The sequence below is a fragment of the Chenopodium quinoa genome, unplaced genomic scaffold (assembly GCF_001683475.1).
Source record: "Chenopodium quinoa cultivar QQ74 unplaced genomic scaffold, ASM168347v1, whole genome shotgun sequence".
Classification (NCBI taxonomy): domain Eukaryota; kingdom Viridiplantae; phylum Streptophyta; class Magnoliopsida; order Caryophyllales; family Amaranthaceae; genus Chenopodium; species Chenopodium quinoa.
This window is the reverse complement of record NW_018742966.1, coordinates 1,155,529-1,172,331: the sequence shown is the minus strand read 5'-3', so window position 1 is coordinate 1,172,331 and position 16,803 is coordinate 1,155,529. Positions and strand designations below refer to the sequence as shown.

Here is a 16,803-nt window from a genome sequence, read left to right as displayed (position 1 = left end):
CATACAATTAAAATAAGTAAAGCGCACTAGCATTAATCACATCCTCGTAGAACAAATAGATGGGAGCAGCGCCGTGGTGTTTGCCTTTAATCGCATATGATTTGTTTAATCTTCGACATGATTAGGGTTGGTTGGATTTATTCAGGCCTTAATTAATTAAGAGATTAAGATAGGGGAAAAAATCTTAGCTTGTAGCCTCACAACAATATTTGAGAAATTGAGACAACTAAAAACTACAGTAAGGGCCTGTTCACATTTACTTAATTTCAGTTCAGTTCAGCTCTAATCAGTTCAGTTTAGTTCAGTTCAGCTCCAATCAGTTCAGTTCAGCTCTAAATTTACCTCTCTCATAAAATATTCATTTCAGCTCAATTCAGTTCAGTTCAGTTCAGCTAAGTTCAGTAAATGTGAACAGGCTCTAAGTATAGTACAATGTTAACTTTAGCTACAATAACGCTTTTCCTTTAGCTACAATAATGCTTTTTCCATCAATTAATTTTTTTTTTTTGAAATTTCCATCAATTAATTAGTTATAACTAATTTTATTTTTAATTTATTGAAATTCTCTTTCTTTACAACTTGCATTACTCTATAATAACTTTGAGATATTTCCAACTATATCAGAGTTGCTAAGGGTTAAAGCGTTGCTACCTATAATTTGCCCTAAATTTTGTGCAATGCTATTGTGATTAACCTGAAATAAAGAGTATAATATGAATAAATATTATTATATATAATTAATCTGAAATAAAAAGTATAATTGTAAAGTTATGAAAGAAAATATTGATAAGACTAATCTTAATTTTGACCAAAATAATTTCAACTGCATGATTATTGCAACGTCGGAACTACACACTAATGCTGGTGTGTGTTACCATCAAACCAAGAGGTGAAAAAAACTAAAAATCTACCAAAAGATTCCAAATCAAACCCGAGTTAAACCCGATCCATAATAATTTGTATCAGTATAGGGTCGGCGTACTAATTCCTCTCACGCTAACTTCACTCTTCTTCTTCATCTTCTTCTTCTTCCTCTCTTCTCTTTCTCTCTCATTCTTACTCTGTTGTTGGATGATTATTACACCATTTTTGTACTCCTACTCCTACTTCGTGCTTTTTCCCTTTTGTTCTTAATTCCATTTCTTTGGCAAGAATTCTGACTAATTTGTTGGGGAAACTTTCTCATATTTCTATCCTCTATTGAAGCAGCTTCTCAGGTTAGATGTTGTTTCCTTTTGTATTCATCCAATTTCAATTTCACATTCTAGGGTTTATCGCTAATTTTTTTGTAAGTATTGCTCATGTTAGGGGTCTTCTAAACTCGATTATTGAACTACTGCTTATAATTAGTAAGGTTATGAAAGATTGTAAAGAGCGATTTTGATTATGTAATTTTTCGAGTTTAATTTGATAATTTAATCAAATTTTCTTTTAATGTTAGGATGGAACTATGAAATTGGACCTTTTCTACCTAAAGATATGTGATTTTTTGAGCTTTATTTAATAATTGAATCGAATTTGGTTGCTTATGTGTTGCAGAACCCTTTAATGTTAGATTGGACCTTTGAAATTGGACCTTTTGCACCTAAGATATGTGAATTTTCGAGCTAATTTGATATTTGCATCAAATTTAGTTGCTAATGTGTTGCAGAACCCTTTAATGTTAGGATGGACCTATGAAAATGGACCTTTTCTCCCTGAGCCAGGGCGGCCGCCCCACTGCCTTGGCTCAGGGACAGGCCTGCTTTTATCTTAGAGTACGCGGTATTAATCATCCCGTTGTCTCAGTCCTGCATAAGTAAAGAGTTTGATATGTTTTTACTAAAAGATTATTGATAGTAGCTCTATTACTCCAGCAATAGCTTAGGAATTTTAATCAATATCCATTATTATCTTAGGAAATGTTACAACGTTTTCCGGGTATCTTTAAAATGTATGTGTGACTTTTTGTTTTGGATGGAGTGAGTTGATGTCTTTTCTCTTCTCCCCGCTGATGGATTCATCAATTAGTGGGATGCCTTGGTGCAGATATAATTTTATTAACAGTGGGAATGCTGAGAATCAAGAAGCTGAGATGCCAGTTTTTGTCATCATGGCTTGGCGGTGCTCATTATGTTACACCTAGCGTCTTTTCAAATTCTAGAGAAAGAAATCTCTCTCAACCTGCCGTTTATTCATTGGTTAATGGAAGTAGGCTTGCTCTCAGTTTGATATATCATGGCCATATATTTAAGCGAACAGAATTCTTTTCGACATCTTCTGGTACTATCTTGGTGCAGGCTCGTGACCCAGCAAAGTTGAGTTTGGATATACATAATGCAGTTGATGAGCATAGGTATGATGATGCTTGGAGATATTTTGAGCAGCATTTGGAGATGGAAGGATTTCCTAGGAAATCGGTGGTAAATAAGTTGCTTGTGAGTTATGCAGAAACCTTGGACTCCCATTTGCTGGAACGAGCTTTTGGGCTGGTGGAACAGGCATTTGAGAAAGGTAAACAGACATTATTTGAGAAAGTGACTCTTATATACCTTGCTCATGCTCTTGCTAGATGCAGTCAGCCAGTGCCAGCATCTGTTATCTTAAGGAAGTTGATCAGAATGGAAGAATATCCCCCAGTAACAGCATGGTCTGCCGTTTTAGCCTACATGTCTCTGTCATCCTCTGGAGCCTATCTTGCTGCCGAGCTGATACTTGAGATAGGTTACCTCTTTCAGGATAACAGGATAGACCCCCGTAAGAAATGTAATGCACCTTTAATTGCAATGAAGCCTAACACTCTTGCCATTAGTGTTGCTATAGCTGGGTGCCTCGTGTCTGGGACAACAAGAATAGCTGAGCAGCTGCTTGACATGATGCCTAGAATTGGTGTTAAAACTGATGCTACCCTATTAATCCTCATGGCACGTATATATGAAAGGAATGGGAGAAGAGAAGAACTAAAGAAGCTGAAGAGACACATTGATGAAGCTCACAACCTAGATGATACTCAGTTTCGACAATACTATAATTGCTTGCTTAATTGCTACTTGAAGTTTGGAGACCTGGATTCCGCTTCTCAAATGGTTTTAGAGATGCTTCGTAAGGCAAAAGAAGCTAAAACTTCTCTAGCTGCTGCCACACTCAGGTTTGAACCTGCAAATTCATACTCTTCCATAAATGTCAATAACACAACGGAGATAAGTACTTTTGATAAAGGTGAGAGTCAGCCAGGCTCTTTTATGTCTTTTGAAGATTTCAGCAGAGACCGGAACTTCATTTGTATGGAGGGAGAGGCAAAAAAAATACTGGTTACTTTGTTGCTGCAATTGCAGAAGCAAACAGAATTGATTGTGACTGAACGGGGTATTCTTCAACCAACAGAAAAAACATATGTGAAGCTAGCTAAGGCATTTTTGGACGCTGGTAAAATTAAGGACTTGGCTGAGTTTCTGATCAAGGTAGAGAAAGAAGACTCCCTATCCTCTGTTAACGATTCACCGCTGGCTGATGTCATTAATTCATGCATCTCCCTTGGCTGGTTAGATCAAGCACATGATCTTCTTGATGAAGTGCGTTTTGCTGGGATCAAGACCAGCTCTTCTGTGTACTCCTCGCTTCTTAAAGCTTACTGTAAGGAAAAAATGCTAAAAGAGGTTACGTCACTTCTTCGGGAAGTTCGAACGGCTGGGATTCAGCTGGATGCAAGTTGTTATGAAGCATTAATGCAGGCCAAGGTGCTACAGAGAGATACTCAGGGGGCTCTTAATCTCTTCAAAGAAATGAAAGAAGCTAAAGTGCCAAGAGCTAGTCATAAAGAATATGAGGTTCTGTCTGGGAGCTGTGCAAAGAGTGGTGAAGCAGGTTTTATGGCCAAACTCTTGCAGGAAATTAAGGAGGGCGAGACAGTAGATTGTGGTGTCCATGATTGGAATAATGTGATTCATTTTTTTTGTAAAAAGAGATTAATGCAAGATGCAGAGAAGGCTCTAAAGAAGATGAGAAGCTTGGGACACACCCCTAATGCGCAAACTTTCCATTCTATGGTAACTGGGTATGCGGCCATTGGAGGAAAATACATTGAGGTGGCAGAGCTCTGGGGCGAGATGAAAAGTCTTGCTACTGCCACCCCAATGAAGTTTGATCAGGAACTTCTGGATTCTGTTCTCTACACTTTTGTTAGGGGTGGATTTTTTTATCGTGCAAATGAGGTGGTTGAGATGATGGAGAAAGGAAACATGTTCATTGACAAGTATAGGTACCGTACTCTCTTTCTGAAGTATCATAAGACACTTTATAAGGGTAAGGCTCCAAATTATCAGACGGAAGCCCAATCAAAGAAAAGAGAAGCTGCATTGGCTTTCAAAAAATGGGTTGGCTTATTTTAGAGGAATTTAAGCAGCTTAGTCTCTTCAGTGACTTGTGGCTATTTTGTGGTTTGCTGTTGAGGCTTGTCAGTTTTGAAGACTTAAGTGAAAGAGCTTAACAAGTTTATATTTACTTCTTCTGTGACTATAATTTGTGGAGTTTTACGTAAAGCTTTTTCATGTCAATGCATGTTAGCTTTTCTTGGATTTTCTCAAAAAAGCTTAAGCACAAAATTACTCGTATCAGATAGTTATCATAGCATCGCCAATTGCCTGGTCCAACTTGTTTCCAAGGTATGCTTCTAAGTCTTTCAATATCTTTATGTAATTAGCAACCTGTAATGTTTAATTTACCATTCAATTCCTTGTTCCAATGGTCTAATGACATTGAGATTTGAACAAATCTTATCACCTTTATAAAAGCAACATCTTCTCATAATTAATCTTATTCATCCACACTTGAAAGTTGAAATGAACAGTAAGCTTGCTGCTCTATTCTTACTTGACTGCGCCTGATTGCTTGGGCTTGATCCTACTCTTCAGTCTTAGGCCATGCAACTAGCTTTTAAGCTGTTGCATTGATACACCATATTGTTGTTTATTACGGATCTTTAATATGGATCTTTTGAGCTAAGTTTTTGTCTTTTGCATTTTTCTTAAAAGACTTATAAATATTGATGCTTTTAAATTTAATATCAGGGACTCTCTTGGAGATGCTTTTAAATTTAATATCAGGGTTTGTTTAATTGTTTTTGGCCTTTTTATTTGAGAGTTTTCGGTAATTTAGGCTTTTTTTTTTTAGATTGTTTTCTTTCATTAGGTTGTGACATTATAAGGAAGGCTGGAAGGGGGGTTCTAGTTTGAAAGTTTAGCATTAGGGTTTATTATAAAAAAGTATCGGGAATGAAAATAACAGTTTTTTTTTTTTTGGAGAATTTGAATTTGTATGAAAACCTGGATTCAGTACCTTTAAAATTATCAATAGTATTATATATGAATCCTGTATTGAAATTTTGGGAATTGATTGTTGAACTAAGGTACTTATTACAAATGTTAGTTGTTTATATTCAGTCTCTATTAAGCTGTTTAGGATCTTGTGTTTGGATATGTCGGGATTTAGTCTCTTCTTCAAATATAAATACTACGTATTTGGAAATTTTCCTTTATTGAAAGGTCTTTTACTCTTTTGCATTAAGAAAAGGATATTGACTATCAAGCCATAACCTAAGTTGATCAATGCTTATAGGCTCAGATACCCTAAACTTGCTGTATGCATACCGCATACTCACAAGTTAATACTGGAATTTAAAACTCACAAGTTAATTTAATGTACACATAATATGAAATAAAGAGAGTTCTGAGCTATATAAATATTTAAAACATTTTCAAGGTGGTTATTTGTCAGGATGTGGCACTATGCTCTGCAGAGGGTGAAGAGTGTCAAAACTTGATTGACTTGAGAAATGTGAAAGATTTAATCAAATTTTACTTCAGAATTTTTAAGAAACCCTGGCACCATATTGACGATATCTGATTACCAATCAAGAAAGGAAATCAGCTTGTACTATTTATTTCAACTGTCTTGCCTGTTTGTAGCTTTGTACCAATGTTGGTAAAATTTGTAGTTTAGGATAACTCTATCCCAAAGTGCTCTGTCACTATCTGTGAAACTGTCAAGGCTACATTGCCACATATTCTTTGATCTTTGCTCTTTTGAGAACCTTTACTGACTCCTCTTGTGTGCTCAATATGAGTTTGTCTATAATTCTATGTTGTTTATTTTGTGAGTACAATCTGGATTGCTGATTAGGTTTTGTTACCTTTGCTTTGGCTAATACAAACTTGGTTGTGTTTACTATTTTTATGAAGAAACGTGTAATATTTTGTGCATTTGTGCTTGTGAATAGTTCTTGATTATTAGTGTATTTGTTATACCATCAAGTCCATCATATATTCTATTATTTCTATAGTATTAGTAGTTTTACAAACTTTGCATCAATTAATACTTGATTGGTGTTAAACATTGACAATGCACATTAATATAGGTAATAATTTATATTAAATGAAGTATATAATCCTTATAGTTATATTGCTGTTGTTGGTTTGTTTCTTTTTCCAGTTCAACGGGTTGAGCCACAGCCTTAGAGTGGTTTGGAAGGAAGAGGAGAAGGTAGTGGAAGGTAGCCAGCCAATGGTAAGTCAAAGCATCCATCTGTTGTTGTCCCTTCTATTCAGAAAGTCTCTGTAGGCTTTGATTTATTTTAACACCTAATAATGGGTTTTATGTTAGCAAATAGAAATTGATAGTTCTTGTGTTATAGGATATCTCTGCGACTGTTGAGTTACAAATTTATAACCATGCTTAAAATGGGTAGGGTCAGCAAGCCGAGTAGTGGTCTGATACAATGTATACATGTATGTGTAGACGACTAGACGTGTAGTAGTGAACACCTCGATACAGCTTGGAAGATGAGATATCCAATTCCCTGTCATACGCTCATATTGGCCTGAGTGTACAGAGGATATAGTTGATTATCATCCATGATTTTTCCCAATCTCGAAGTTATATAAACAAGTGAAACAACTATAAAACAATCGAAATTATATAACACTGTTTCAACTGTAGACTGGAGCAACCAATGGCCAGAACAGATGCAAATAACCCACTCCCCCATTATTTCAACCTAGGACATTTGCTGATTTACCTAATGATTTTTGACTTTTCAAAAGTGATTTGGTAATCAATTTCCATTGGCAGATATCAAGTTCCAATTCCATGACCAAGCAATCGGATGTCGGAATCTAATGCAACTGTAAAACAAGACGAAGGAATCTCACACTTTGTGAAGGTCAACTGAGTAAACCTTCAGCGCCTACAAAAATTATGCTGATTTCGGATGATCTTCCTTTTAGTCATGAAGACAAAACAATCCCTTGCAACTTCAGAGGTCAAATGATTTCAACTGAATTCACTTAAACTATTAAGGCAACAAATTTGCACAGTACAAAGCTATTCAAGGCCTCAAGGTAATGCTGCTTCAGAAAAGATCATGTGTTTATTGTCATCAGCTTTGTGAAAATGATACTTTTTATATTTTTTTTTCTGCCTCATTCCATTCATATTCAATCCACTGTGTCATCAAAGAACCTCATGTTAAAGAAGAATCTCAACTCTTGCTTGAATTTGTATCGATCAATTTCACAATATAAACATCAGGCCAGGATCAAGACAATTAACAATGCTTCCTCTGCTCCTGATTGATATCTGTTTCACATTTTCAATTGGGGTTGTTTCAACATAATTGGCAACTTAATCAACTTATATGTACTCCAAAATCTACATGTATTAATTACCATCCATTTTTTTCAGTTCATTATTTTTTTTTTTTAGTAGTTTAGGGCATATACAGGGGTGACCTTAGCATGTCATCCTCTGTTCTTTTATCCTTTCTGTATCAAGGATAAAAAGATAGTCAATCCTGTTTTAGGCTGATTGATTTGCTCTGTATGTAAAAACATGCACGACGAACCAAACAATGGTTTGACAATAGAAAGAAAATTTGGATTCTTGCCAGTTATAATTTTCTCGAGTTATGGATGTAAGAGCTTTTGCTTCAGATTTTGGTTTCAAGGTGTTCTTGACTTTTGCATGTAAGAGCTTTTGTTTCAGATTTTAGTTTCAAGCATGTCTTTGATGAAAACATCAAGTCTAAGTTCACTAAGAGCCTAAATTTTCAAGCCAAACTCACTGAGAATCTGGTTTAAAGCAGTTTTCACTAATAAACAATCCAATGAAGTCCAAGTACATCAAACTTGGTCATACTTCCCATTTTAATATAATTGCCATGTCCAAGTTTTGTGCTTGACAACGTACAGCTTTGTCCATTAGTATTTTCAATTCTTGATTATTAAAATTTAATAATGTTATAACTAAAAATTGAAAGCATCTAACAAACTAGCTTCTTTGATTGCAGGATATCTACTTGATAAAAGAAAACATTCAAGATCTTGTAAAACAGTATACTAAATAGATAATACAAAATCATACTATTGCTATTAAATACCTAATCAGACTAAGTGTAAAACTACCAATATACATAAATCAAACGTGATAATCCGTCCAAAACAAGCAAAACTGGTTCATAGTCTGTTTCTGAAGTTGCTTCTTGTGATCCGGCATCATGTGACTTATGTTCATAGATTCATAATTAGGGCCATAACTAATAATAACATAAACAATTGTTGTAGTTATTGGGAAGCTTATTAGTACTGATTTAGAGGTTATTTAGCTTACAACTTCTGAGTTTCAAAATATGCAACTAATTTTGTGAAGTGGGATTGAGTGACAGCAGTTAAACCAACAAGCTTCTCACGAAAATTTCCAAAATCTTCATCATCTTTCTCAAGGAAACTCGTAAGCTCCTTCTCTGTACAGTTATGCAGTTTTTCAAGTTGAGCCTCAGCTTGTCCTTGGAGATACTCAAATAATTGTTTCTTGACAGGCTCGTCTTCAGGTAAATAATATCCATACGCATAAGTCCACTTCAATACTCGTCTACATTCTATAATCTGTTCCCAAGCTTCTGCTATGAATTTGAGTTGTACCTCTGTTTCATTGGTCTTGTTGCGAAGGTTCACCAGTATACCAGTGTCTAATGCCTTAAAATCTTCAATTGCTTTCTCCCTTGACTTTTGGTTAGCTGCCCACCGTTCATAATAATGTGCATATTTATTCAAAGATGATTTTGCCATTTCCCTGATACTTTCTTCTTCGTCCAACAATCCTTTTTCTTTTTTATTGTTATATATGTTGCACGCATAGTAACCCCCAGTTTCTTGGCCGTGCTTCTTCCAATCCCCGAGACAGAGCCAACAGAACTGGTACTTGCAGGGTGGAGAGCAAACCATATGCATGCACCCTTTGTTCTTCTCAATGTTGCGCTTGCACATTGGACATTGCTTCGAGTTTGCTAGGATCCATTTTGTGTTCTCGGCCTCAGAGCTGTTCTTCAACACCCACTTAGACACGGTTTCACAGCTCACAGGACGATGAGCATCCTCCCCACAATTCCAACAGAAGCTACCAAAACAAAGACAGGTTACATCAAATATATTATTTCCTAACTCTAATTCTACTGCATTCTCACACCCTGGCATAGGACACCACTTAATTTTCCTGCTCTCCTCCACATACACCCTTAAATAATACCGATGATACTTCTCTCTTTCTACCTCCGTTCCTAGATCATCAATCAAGTCTCGACAAACTGCCACTCTGCACGAAGGCTCAGGACACCTTAACGACAAGCATCCCGGCCCATCATTAATCGACGTAGTAATATATCCTCTCCAGCATGTTTTACAGTACGGATGACCACAAACCATAGGATAAAAATCTTCCTGAGGCAGGACATCAAAACAGATGCCACAAGTGATCGCTTCCTCGGTGTTTAAAAAGGGTACAACTGTGCTAGGCAAACCAACCTCATCGCGTACTCTATCTTCATCAGCGAACCACTGATCATGGAGCTGAGATACGTTCCACTTATAGTAATAAAGCAGCTTGCTTGCAGCAACTTCTGATATAGATAAAACAATAGAAGCATGAGAAATTTGATGATCTTGCTGTTTCTTGATATCACCCTCCTTCAATACTGTATAAGTTTTCTTGGGCTTGAAGGTACCATAGTTATTGACATTAGACTCATCTTCATCCGACACGGAGCTATAATTGCCCATGTCGGAATCACTGCCGCAGTTGTATTCTTCCTCATCGTAATCGCTCTCGTAAAACTCCAAGTTATCATCATCAGATTCCATGGCTTGTCAACGAGATTTTTTTTTTTTTTTTTTTTAATTGAAAAGTGTTTCTCTGATCTTGGGAAGCTACTACCAATTGGGTTATATGGTAAAGGTTGCGATGTTATTATAAGAACCCTAATCCGAATATATGATGGAGTAATTGTATATTAATTTATGGAAAGTAATTGTATTGCTCCGTATTTTAATGGAAGTAAGTTTGTGATTGAATTTCAATAGGTAGAGAATTTTCTTTTATGCGGAGTACACCCTTCATATCTAAATATTGTAGCATTGTTATTTTTATTTTTTTTCTAATTTATTTTTACATTAGGATTAATGCATTATTATCTTTTAATTTGTGTTGTTGATATTAATTAAATATTTAATCTATATCATTTATTTTAAAAAAGTTACACTTTAATAATCCTAACCATTGGTGATTTACTTCCTTAATTTTTTTTTTTTTTAAAAAAACACTATTGGTGATATACTTATTATTAAAGCCCAACTAATGTTTATTACCTAATAAACCCAACTGAAAATTTTTACCTACAACCCCCTTTAGCCATTGCTGCCTACTCCCCCCAATTATACTACATCGTTTTACCTGTTTATGCTTTTGTTTTTTTTTTTTTTTTTTTTTTAAATTTATTTATATCTTATCTCTCAAGTCATTTATATATATGATTCAAAACCTATTTTTCTGTTTTTTGTTTTTTTTATTTTTTTTTTGGCATTTTCTCTCTCTTTTTCAACATTATTTCTCTTTCAATCACTTTTTTTCCTCTTATTTATGGATGAATCATTGATTGGAGCTGTTGATTGTGATAATGAAGTGCTACATTCTTCGATTGTCGAATTTGATCGTGATTGTGAAGTTATTTTGTTTCTGATTGGAGTTGTTCAATTTGATCAATTTTGCCTCTGATTTCGATAAATGCTTGCTGGTCAATTGTTTGATTCAATTTTGTTAGCTGTTTTGTTTTAAATTATTTGCTGATTTTATTCGATTTTTCTAGTTTTTTTTAAATCAATTTAGCCTATGTTTTAGTTCAATTTGGTTTGGTGTTGTAATTCAAGTGAATTGAAGTTTTTATTTTAATAAATTTTGTCTCTTATTTCGATTAGTATGATTTATGATTCAAGTTTGTTTGCTGTTTTTAGTTTAATGATTGTTGATTGTGATTTGTTTTCTGTGAGTGATTAGATTTTTTTATATACGTTTTCGTGGGTTTTTTTAGTAGTTTTACAATTTTGATCAATTTCATAATTCTAAATGATCATTATGATTCAAACTAATGTTCTGTTATAGATGTTTTAATTATATTTTAAATATTTAGTTCTTTATTTTATTTTATTATTTTGATCAAATTGATAATGCTAAATGATCATTTATATATGTACTGTTTTGTATTTGTACATATCTCTCATTGATTATGTTCATTTTTAAAACTTATACAACGGGTGCTAGTGATGAAATTTTGTATGAAGAAGCAACTAAATCAGAGTTACTTTTTACATATTTTAATTCTGAACAAGAAATTTATGGCAGGTATAATGAATATGTTTTTAAGAAAGAATTTAGTATTGTCCAAGTGCGTGCTCCAAGAAAAGGCCAAGTTCATTCAAGTGCTCCAAGTGATGTCCAAGTTTCTTTAAATGTGCCAAGAGAAAAGGTTCAATTACGTCCAAGTGTTTCAAGAAATTTTCAAGTTCCTTCAAGTGTTCCAAGAGATGTTCAAAATGTTCAACGTGGTAGCTAATCAACATATTTCTTCTAAGTATGATAGGTTGTTAGCTTTTTCTTTTTTACACTAATGTAGCGAATAGGTTGGAAAATAATAATAAGTAAGAATTTGGATTGAAACAACATATATTTGTTCCAGCTTATTTTTTTTTTCTTTTTCTGATAAGTGATATGTAACTGAACATGTTTTGTTTTGACACTGAACATTTGCCTTTTTGGTTACGTACATTTTATTGTATTTCGTTAATTTCTTGATATATATATATATATGTATATGTATATAACAAGCACTAATGAATTAAAAAAAAATATGAATATTAATGTACTTGATCATTTAGAAATCCATAAATGATCAAATAACCGAAAGAATAATATTTGTAGTAATATAAGCTTCCATAAATCTTCTTGCTCCTTTTCTATTGCCTCTAGCTTCTGTTTAATCCAAATAGCATCAGTTGAGCAATGTATTGTATTCCCAGCTTCTTGATTTGGTGTATCTTTAAGTCAAACAAATTACAATGTCAATGTGTGTATTCATTGTTATGAAAATGAACATTATGCTATATGTCAAATTAACTTACTTGTGGTTCAACATGCTTTTATCAAAATATGATTCCTACATATTACTATGTTGTTCATTTTTATCTTTCAATATAATTGATGGCATTATCTCCTTATAAATTTAGGCTCATAGTTTTCATCTCTAAATTATTGCAACGTGTGTTTCACTCTATATAGAACATAACTACAATATGTATTGTGTTTGTAAATCAATATATATGCATAAACATTATATTGATATTACAAATTTAATAAATGTTCAATTGGCAAAACAAAAATGTACATTCTATTTTATATAAATGAACAAATTATCACAAATAACATAAGCATATATATATCACAAATAATGTAAGTGACAATAGGTGATTTATTTTTTAACATATTTTAAAATAGAATCATATTTTAAAATAGAATCATCAAAGGTTTATGATGAATGAGCAATATGTAATTTATTTTTGAACATTTTTAGACATGTGAATGAACATGCATTAACATATGTGTGAATAATATACACATATCCAAATGAACATCTATGTATCAAATTCGAATAAGCATCTATCAATATTTGAGCGAAAATGTATGTAGTACAACATTCAAATGATGCTCATGAGCATATAATTTAATATGAAGTTAAACATGTATTAGTATAATCTATGTGGATATTTTCAATATGAGAATGAAAATGTACGTAATAACATTCAAATAAACATATGTTTAAATACCAGTAAACATTTATTAATATGTAAAGATCATGAACAAAATTAGAGTAATATTCTCTCAAGAATTCAAGAATGAACCCTAGTAGATGTAAGGTAAGAATATAAATGATCATATACTAGTATCATAATGAACATCTATCAAATTGAAAATGAACATTTACTGAAAATGAACATTTGTTCAGTAATCGTCTTCTCCGACGGAACCTTCGAAGTATTCTTCTCTTTTTCGTTTTTACTAATTAAAAATACCACCAAATATAGTAGATTTTAGTCTATTTTGCACAAAAATAAGTGTAATTATAGTAGAGTTTGTTTTAGAATATCAAAACGCAAAAAAAAATATAAAATCTAGGGTTTACATTCAAAATTCTACTTAAATGAACAAATTCTTACTCTTCTTTTTCGGAATTTAGTTGCGATTGACGAACTTCATCTCGAATGTCAGACATTTTCAGATGTTTTGATGCAATTTGCAGTAATTTTGAAGATTTTTTTTCTTGAATTGTAGCGATTTTGAGTATTTGAAGAGAGAGAATATGGTGTTGAAGAGAAATGGAGAATTAACTGCAAGTTCTAACTAGTGCGGTTAGTGGGATGCAGTTAGTGGGGTGTGTTAGTGGGGGTAAGGGTTTTACTGTAATTTTAGTGGGGGAGTAGGTATTAATGGCTAAAGGGGGGTGTAGTAAATAGGAATTACCAACCCAACTATGCTATGGATTTGCCTTCAATATATACGTGATTGGTCAAAAAAAAATTTAAAAAATATTTTTTTTTAAGAAAAACCCAAAATTTCCAGCCACCTTCCCCACCGGCAAACCCTAACCCCACCCCTAACCTCGTCGGAAATCTTCCCCATTATAATTAATTGTATTATATTGTAGTTTTCTTCTTATAATTGTTTTACAATAGGTTCAAAGTTTGATTAACTGATGGGTCATATACATTAATACATACTCACGTAAATAATTACTTTATTATATTTGCACATTGTAATATTTGTACACTAAAATATAGGCAATTAAAATTTGAGGATAAAAATAGGTAAAGGACCCTACCCGACCTTGCTAGACCCAAAGGATTCGGGTAAGGGTCTTAAAATTGACACTAAGGGTCCGGGTGGGATATGAGTAAGGATAACAAATTTCGGGTCCGGGTAAGGTATACATCGCGACCCCTATCAGAATAGAGGAGATGAAATTCCACTCTTTGTATTATGATTTTTAAGGATAACCTTTGAAAAGTCTCTTCTAGGATATCTTTAAGAAAACACGGTACGGGTCGAGTTAGCACGGCTTCGACCTTGATTAGCCTCAGCCTCAGCCTCCTCCTCTATGATGTAAAATTGATTTAAGTAAAATTTTGTATTCCAACGATACAATTTAGATGGCCACAATTCCCACAAACCACAATGCAGAAGAGTGCAGCATCCTAAGCTTAATTAGCTGCTGGAGAGTAAAATCTCCTAACAAAAGGATGTAAAAATCAATTAAAAAAAAAAACACAAAGACAAACACATGAAATTACAATAGTTTAAAACTTAATTAATCATAATCCTGTGACATTTTGTTCACAAATTCCAATTCAAAACAAGCAAATAAAAAAACAACCTCAAACCAAATAAACCATAATCCCATGTCTTGTAAATGGTACTAGCTTAGTAACTTAAACAGACATTAACCTTCAATCAAACCTATAGCACATCCTACACGCAGTAGCTGTGCATATATTAATGAAGGTACACTGATCACACTCCCAAGAGTCGTACACCGTATTCGGATCATAATCAAAATCTTGAGTACCTTGTGAAGAAGAAGCCGAATCCTTTCTCTTCTTCGAGCTGTTGTTGCGCCCTATCTTCCGATCCAGAACCACTTCTTATAAACCATTCTCCAACGCCTTAACCAACTCTTCAAAGTGTTTACCAGTTACCTTTGTCAGACCAACCAGCTTAATGCGGTACTTACTAAAATCCATATCATCAGGGTTGGTCATAATTATATCATCGTCGTCTTCATTAACATCTTTAAGGAAAGGCGACAGTTCTATCTCAGCGCAAGAATGAAGCCTCTCAAGCTGAGTCTCAGCTTGACCTTGCAGAAACTCGAACAATTCCTTTTTTATCTTAAAGTCTTGGTCCTCCTTTTTGTCCTCCTCTAGGTAGTACCCATACGCGTAAGTCCACTTCAGTACTCTCCTACACTCGATGATTTGCTTCCATCCTTGCATGACGAATTCTAGCTGTGTTGTAGGGGTGTTCACCCTGCCACTCAGCTTGTTCAGATCAACCTCCTCAACTCTTTTCAAGTCATCCATGGCTTTTTGTCGCGATTTATGGTTGCTTGCCCACCTTTCGTAATAATGTGAGCATCTTCTAATAGAAAATTGAGCAATTTTCCTCATTCTTTCATCGATATCTCTATCCTCTGTACTGAATCTGTTGCACCCCGTATGTTTGTACCAATTCCCTAGGCACAACCAACAGAACTCAAACCTACACAAATTATTCATACATTATACACTTTCAAATAAATATCAAAGTTCACATGATGCTAATCAACTAAACAAATTACTAGGCGTAAAGATTATTACTCCTTCACTTCTATCAATGGACCAACTCAACCAAAAGCTTAAGCTGATGGTCGAGGACTTTAGGCCCAAGAATATGTTTTATACTCTATCATGCCCCCCATACACGAGAGCCCGTTTGGGCTAGAAGTGTGGATGCTGCATGAGTCCTTTCTCATACCAAGCGCTTAATATTCCACTTGAAAGTAGGGGGTGGATGAGATTCATTTCGAACTCGTGACCTTAGACCACTCGCATTCATGGGCAAAAAATAAAAATGTCACTCTCTCTACTCACTTTCTCACTCCTCTTTTCCATTTTTTCTTATGGGCATTTTATTTAAGAACTCTTCCCACACTCATGGGCTAAACAAACAAAAAAAACCACACCACCATCTCTCCTATATTTTCTCTCACAAACACTCATGGGCCCATAGGTACTGTAGCAATTTATTTTTGACATTCCTATGGGCATTTGATAATCTCCTCATGGGCATTTTTTTTTTTGCTGATGAGTGGGATAACATTTTTAGCATTTTTACCATTAAATTCTCCTCATGGGCATTTTTTTGTGAATGAGAGTGCTCTTAGATCACGCTGTCTCCGATACCATGTTAAAGGACCATCTCATCAACCAAAAGCTTTATACTATCAAACTTAACTCTTTTCATATTTTAATTTCAAAACATTAATTTCTAAATTCACAATTGTAGAGTCTAATTAGTCTAAAATCCCTGTAACCCACTATAAGTATATAATTTACTTAGGTTTTCCAAAAAATAATAACTATTAGTAACACCATCCATCTCTAGGTGTAAACGAATGATCTATATTCAGATTATTTGTACTGTCAACTATCAAGGCATTCAAGTTCTACAATTAAATTTACATACTTCGATTTTCTAGAATAAAATACAACAATAAAAGACAGGAATGTAGATAAGATTCAACCTCATATTTTAGCTTTACTATTCTTAAGACGTATCAAACATGCTAATAACTAACATCTACTAAAGTCTTTCATAATATTAGTCAGTCGGCCAGTCAATCAATCAAAGCCTTTA

General features: G+C 34.1%; 3 protein-coding genes across 4 annotated transcripts; 1 reads left to right on the top strand and 2 right to left on the bottom strand.

Moving 5' to 3' along the window:
- The first annotated feature begins 829 nt into the window (after positions 1-829).
- LOC110728999 (pentatricopeptide repeat-containing protein At1g03100, mitochondrial-like) lies at positions 830-7,963 on the top strand. Of its 2 annotated transcripts, none has more exons than XM_021908695.1 (4): positions 830-1,217; positions 2,029-4,640; positions 6,466-6,540; positions 7,105-7,963. In XM_021908695.1, exon 2 carries the CDS (start codon positions 2,052-2,054, stop codon positions 4,365-4,367), a length of 2,316 nt encoding a protein of 771 aa, XP_021764387.1. In that variant the 5' UTR covers positions 830-1,217; positions 2,029-2,051; the 3' UTR covers positions 4,368-4,640; positions 6,466-6,540; positions 7,105-7,963. The 2 variants fall into 2 exon arrangements, with proteins under 2 accessions (XP_021764387.1, XP_021764386.1); XM_021908694.1 differs by having other exon boundaries at positions 2,011-4,640.
- A 78-nt stretch (positions 7,964-8,041) lies between these two features.
- On the bottom strand, positions 8,042-10,509 carry LOC110729000 (probable E3 ubiquitin-protein ligase ARI7). Its single transcript, XM_021908696.1, has one exon. It carries the CDS (start codon positions 10,164-10,166, stop codon positions 8,637-8,639), a length of 1,530 nt encoding a protein of 509 aa, XP_021764388.1. The 5' UTR covers positions 10,167-10,509; the 3' UTR covers positions 8,042-8,636.
- Positions 10,510-14,325: 3,816 nt separating this feature from the next.
- LOC110728907 (probable E3 ubiquitin-protein ligase ARI7) lies at positions 14,326-15,656 on the bottom strand. Its single transcript, XM_021908571.1, has one exon. The coding sequence runs from the start codon at positions 15,573-15,575 to the stop codon at positions 15,051-15,053; it is 525 nt and encodes a 174-aa protein (XP_021764263.1). The 5' UTR covers positions 15,576-15,656; the 3' UTR covers positions 14,326-15,050.
- Positions 15,657-16,803: the final 1,147 nt, after the last annotated feature.

What these genes read in the sequence shown, in the direction of transcription:
- LOC110728907 (XM_021908571.1), bottom strand. Translation starts at nt 15,575, where the DNA reads ATGAGGAAAATTGCTCAATTTTCTATTAGAAGATGCTCACATTATTAC.
- LOC110729000 (XM_021908696.1), bottom strand. Translation starts at nt 10,166, where the DNA reads ATGGAATCTGATGATGATAACTTGGAGTTTTACGAGAGCGATTACGAT.
- LOC110728999 (XM_021908695.1), top strand. Translation starts at nt 2,052, where the DNA reads ATGCTGAGAATCAAGAAGCTGAGATGCCAGTTTTTGTCATCATGGCTT.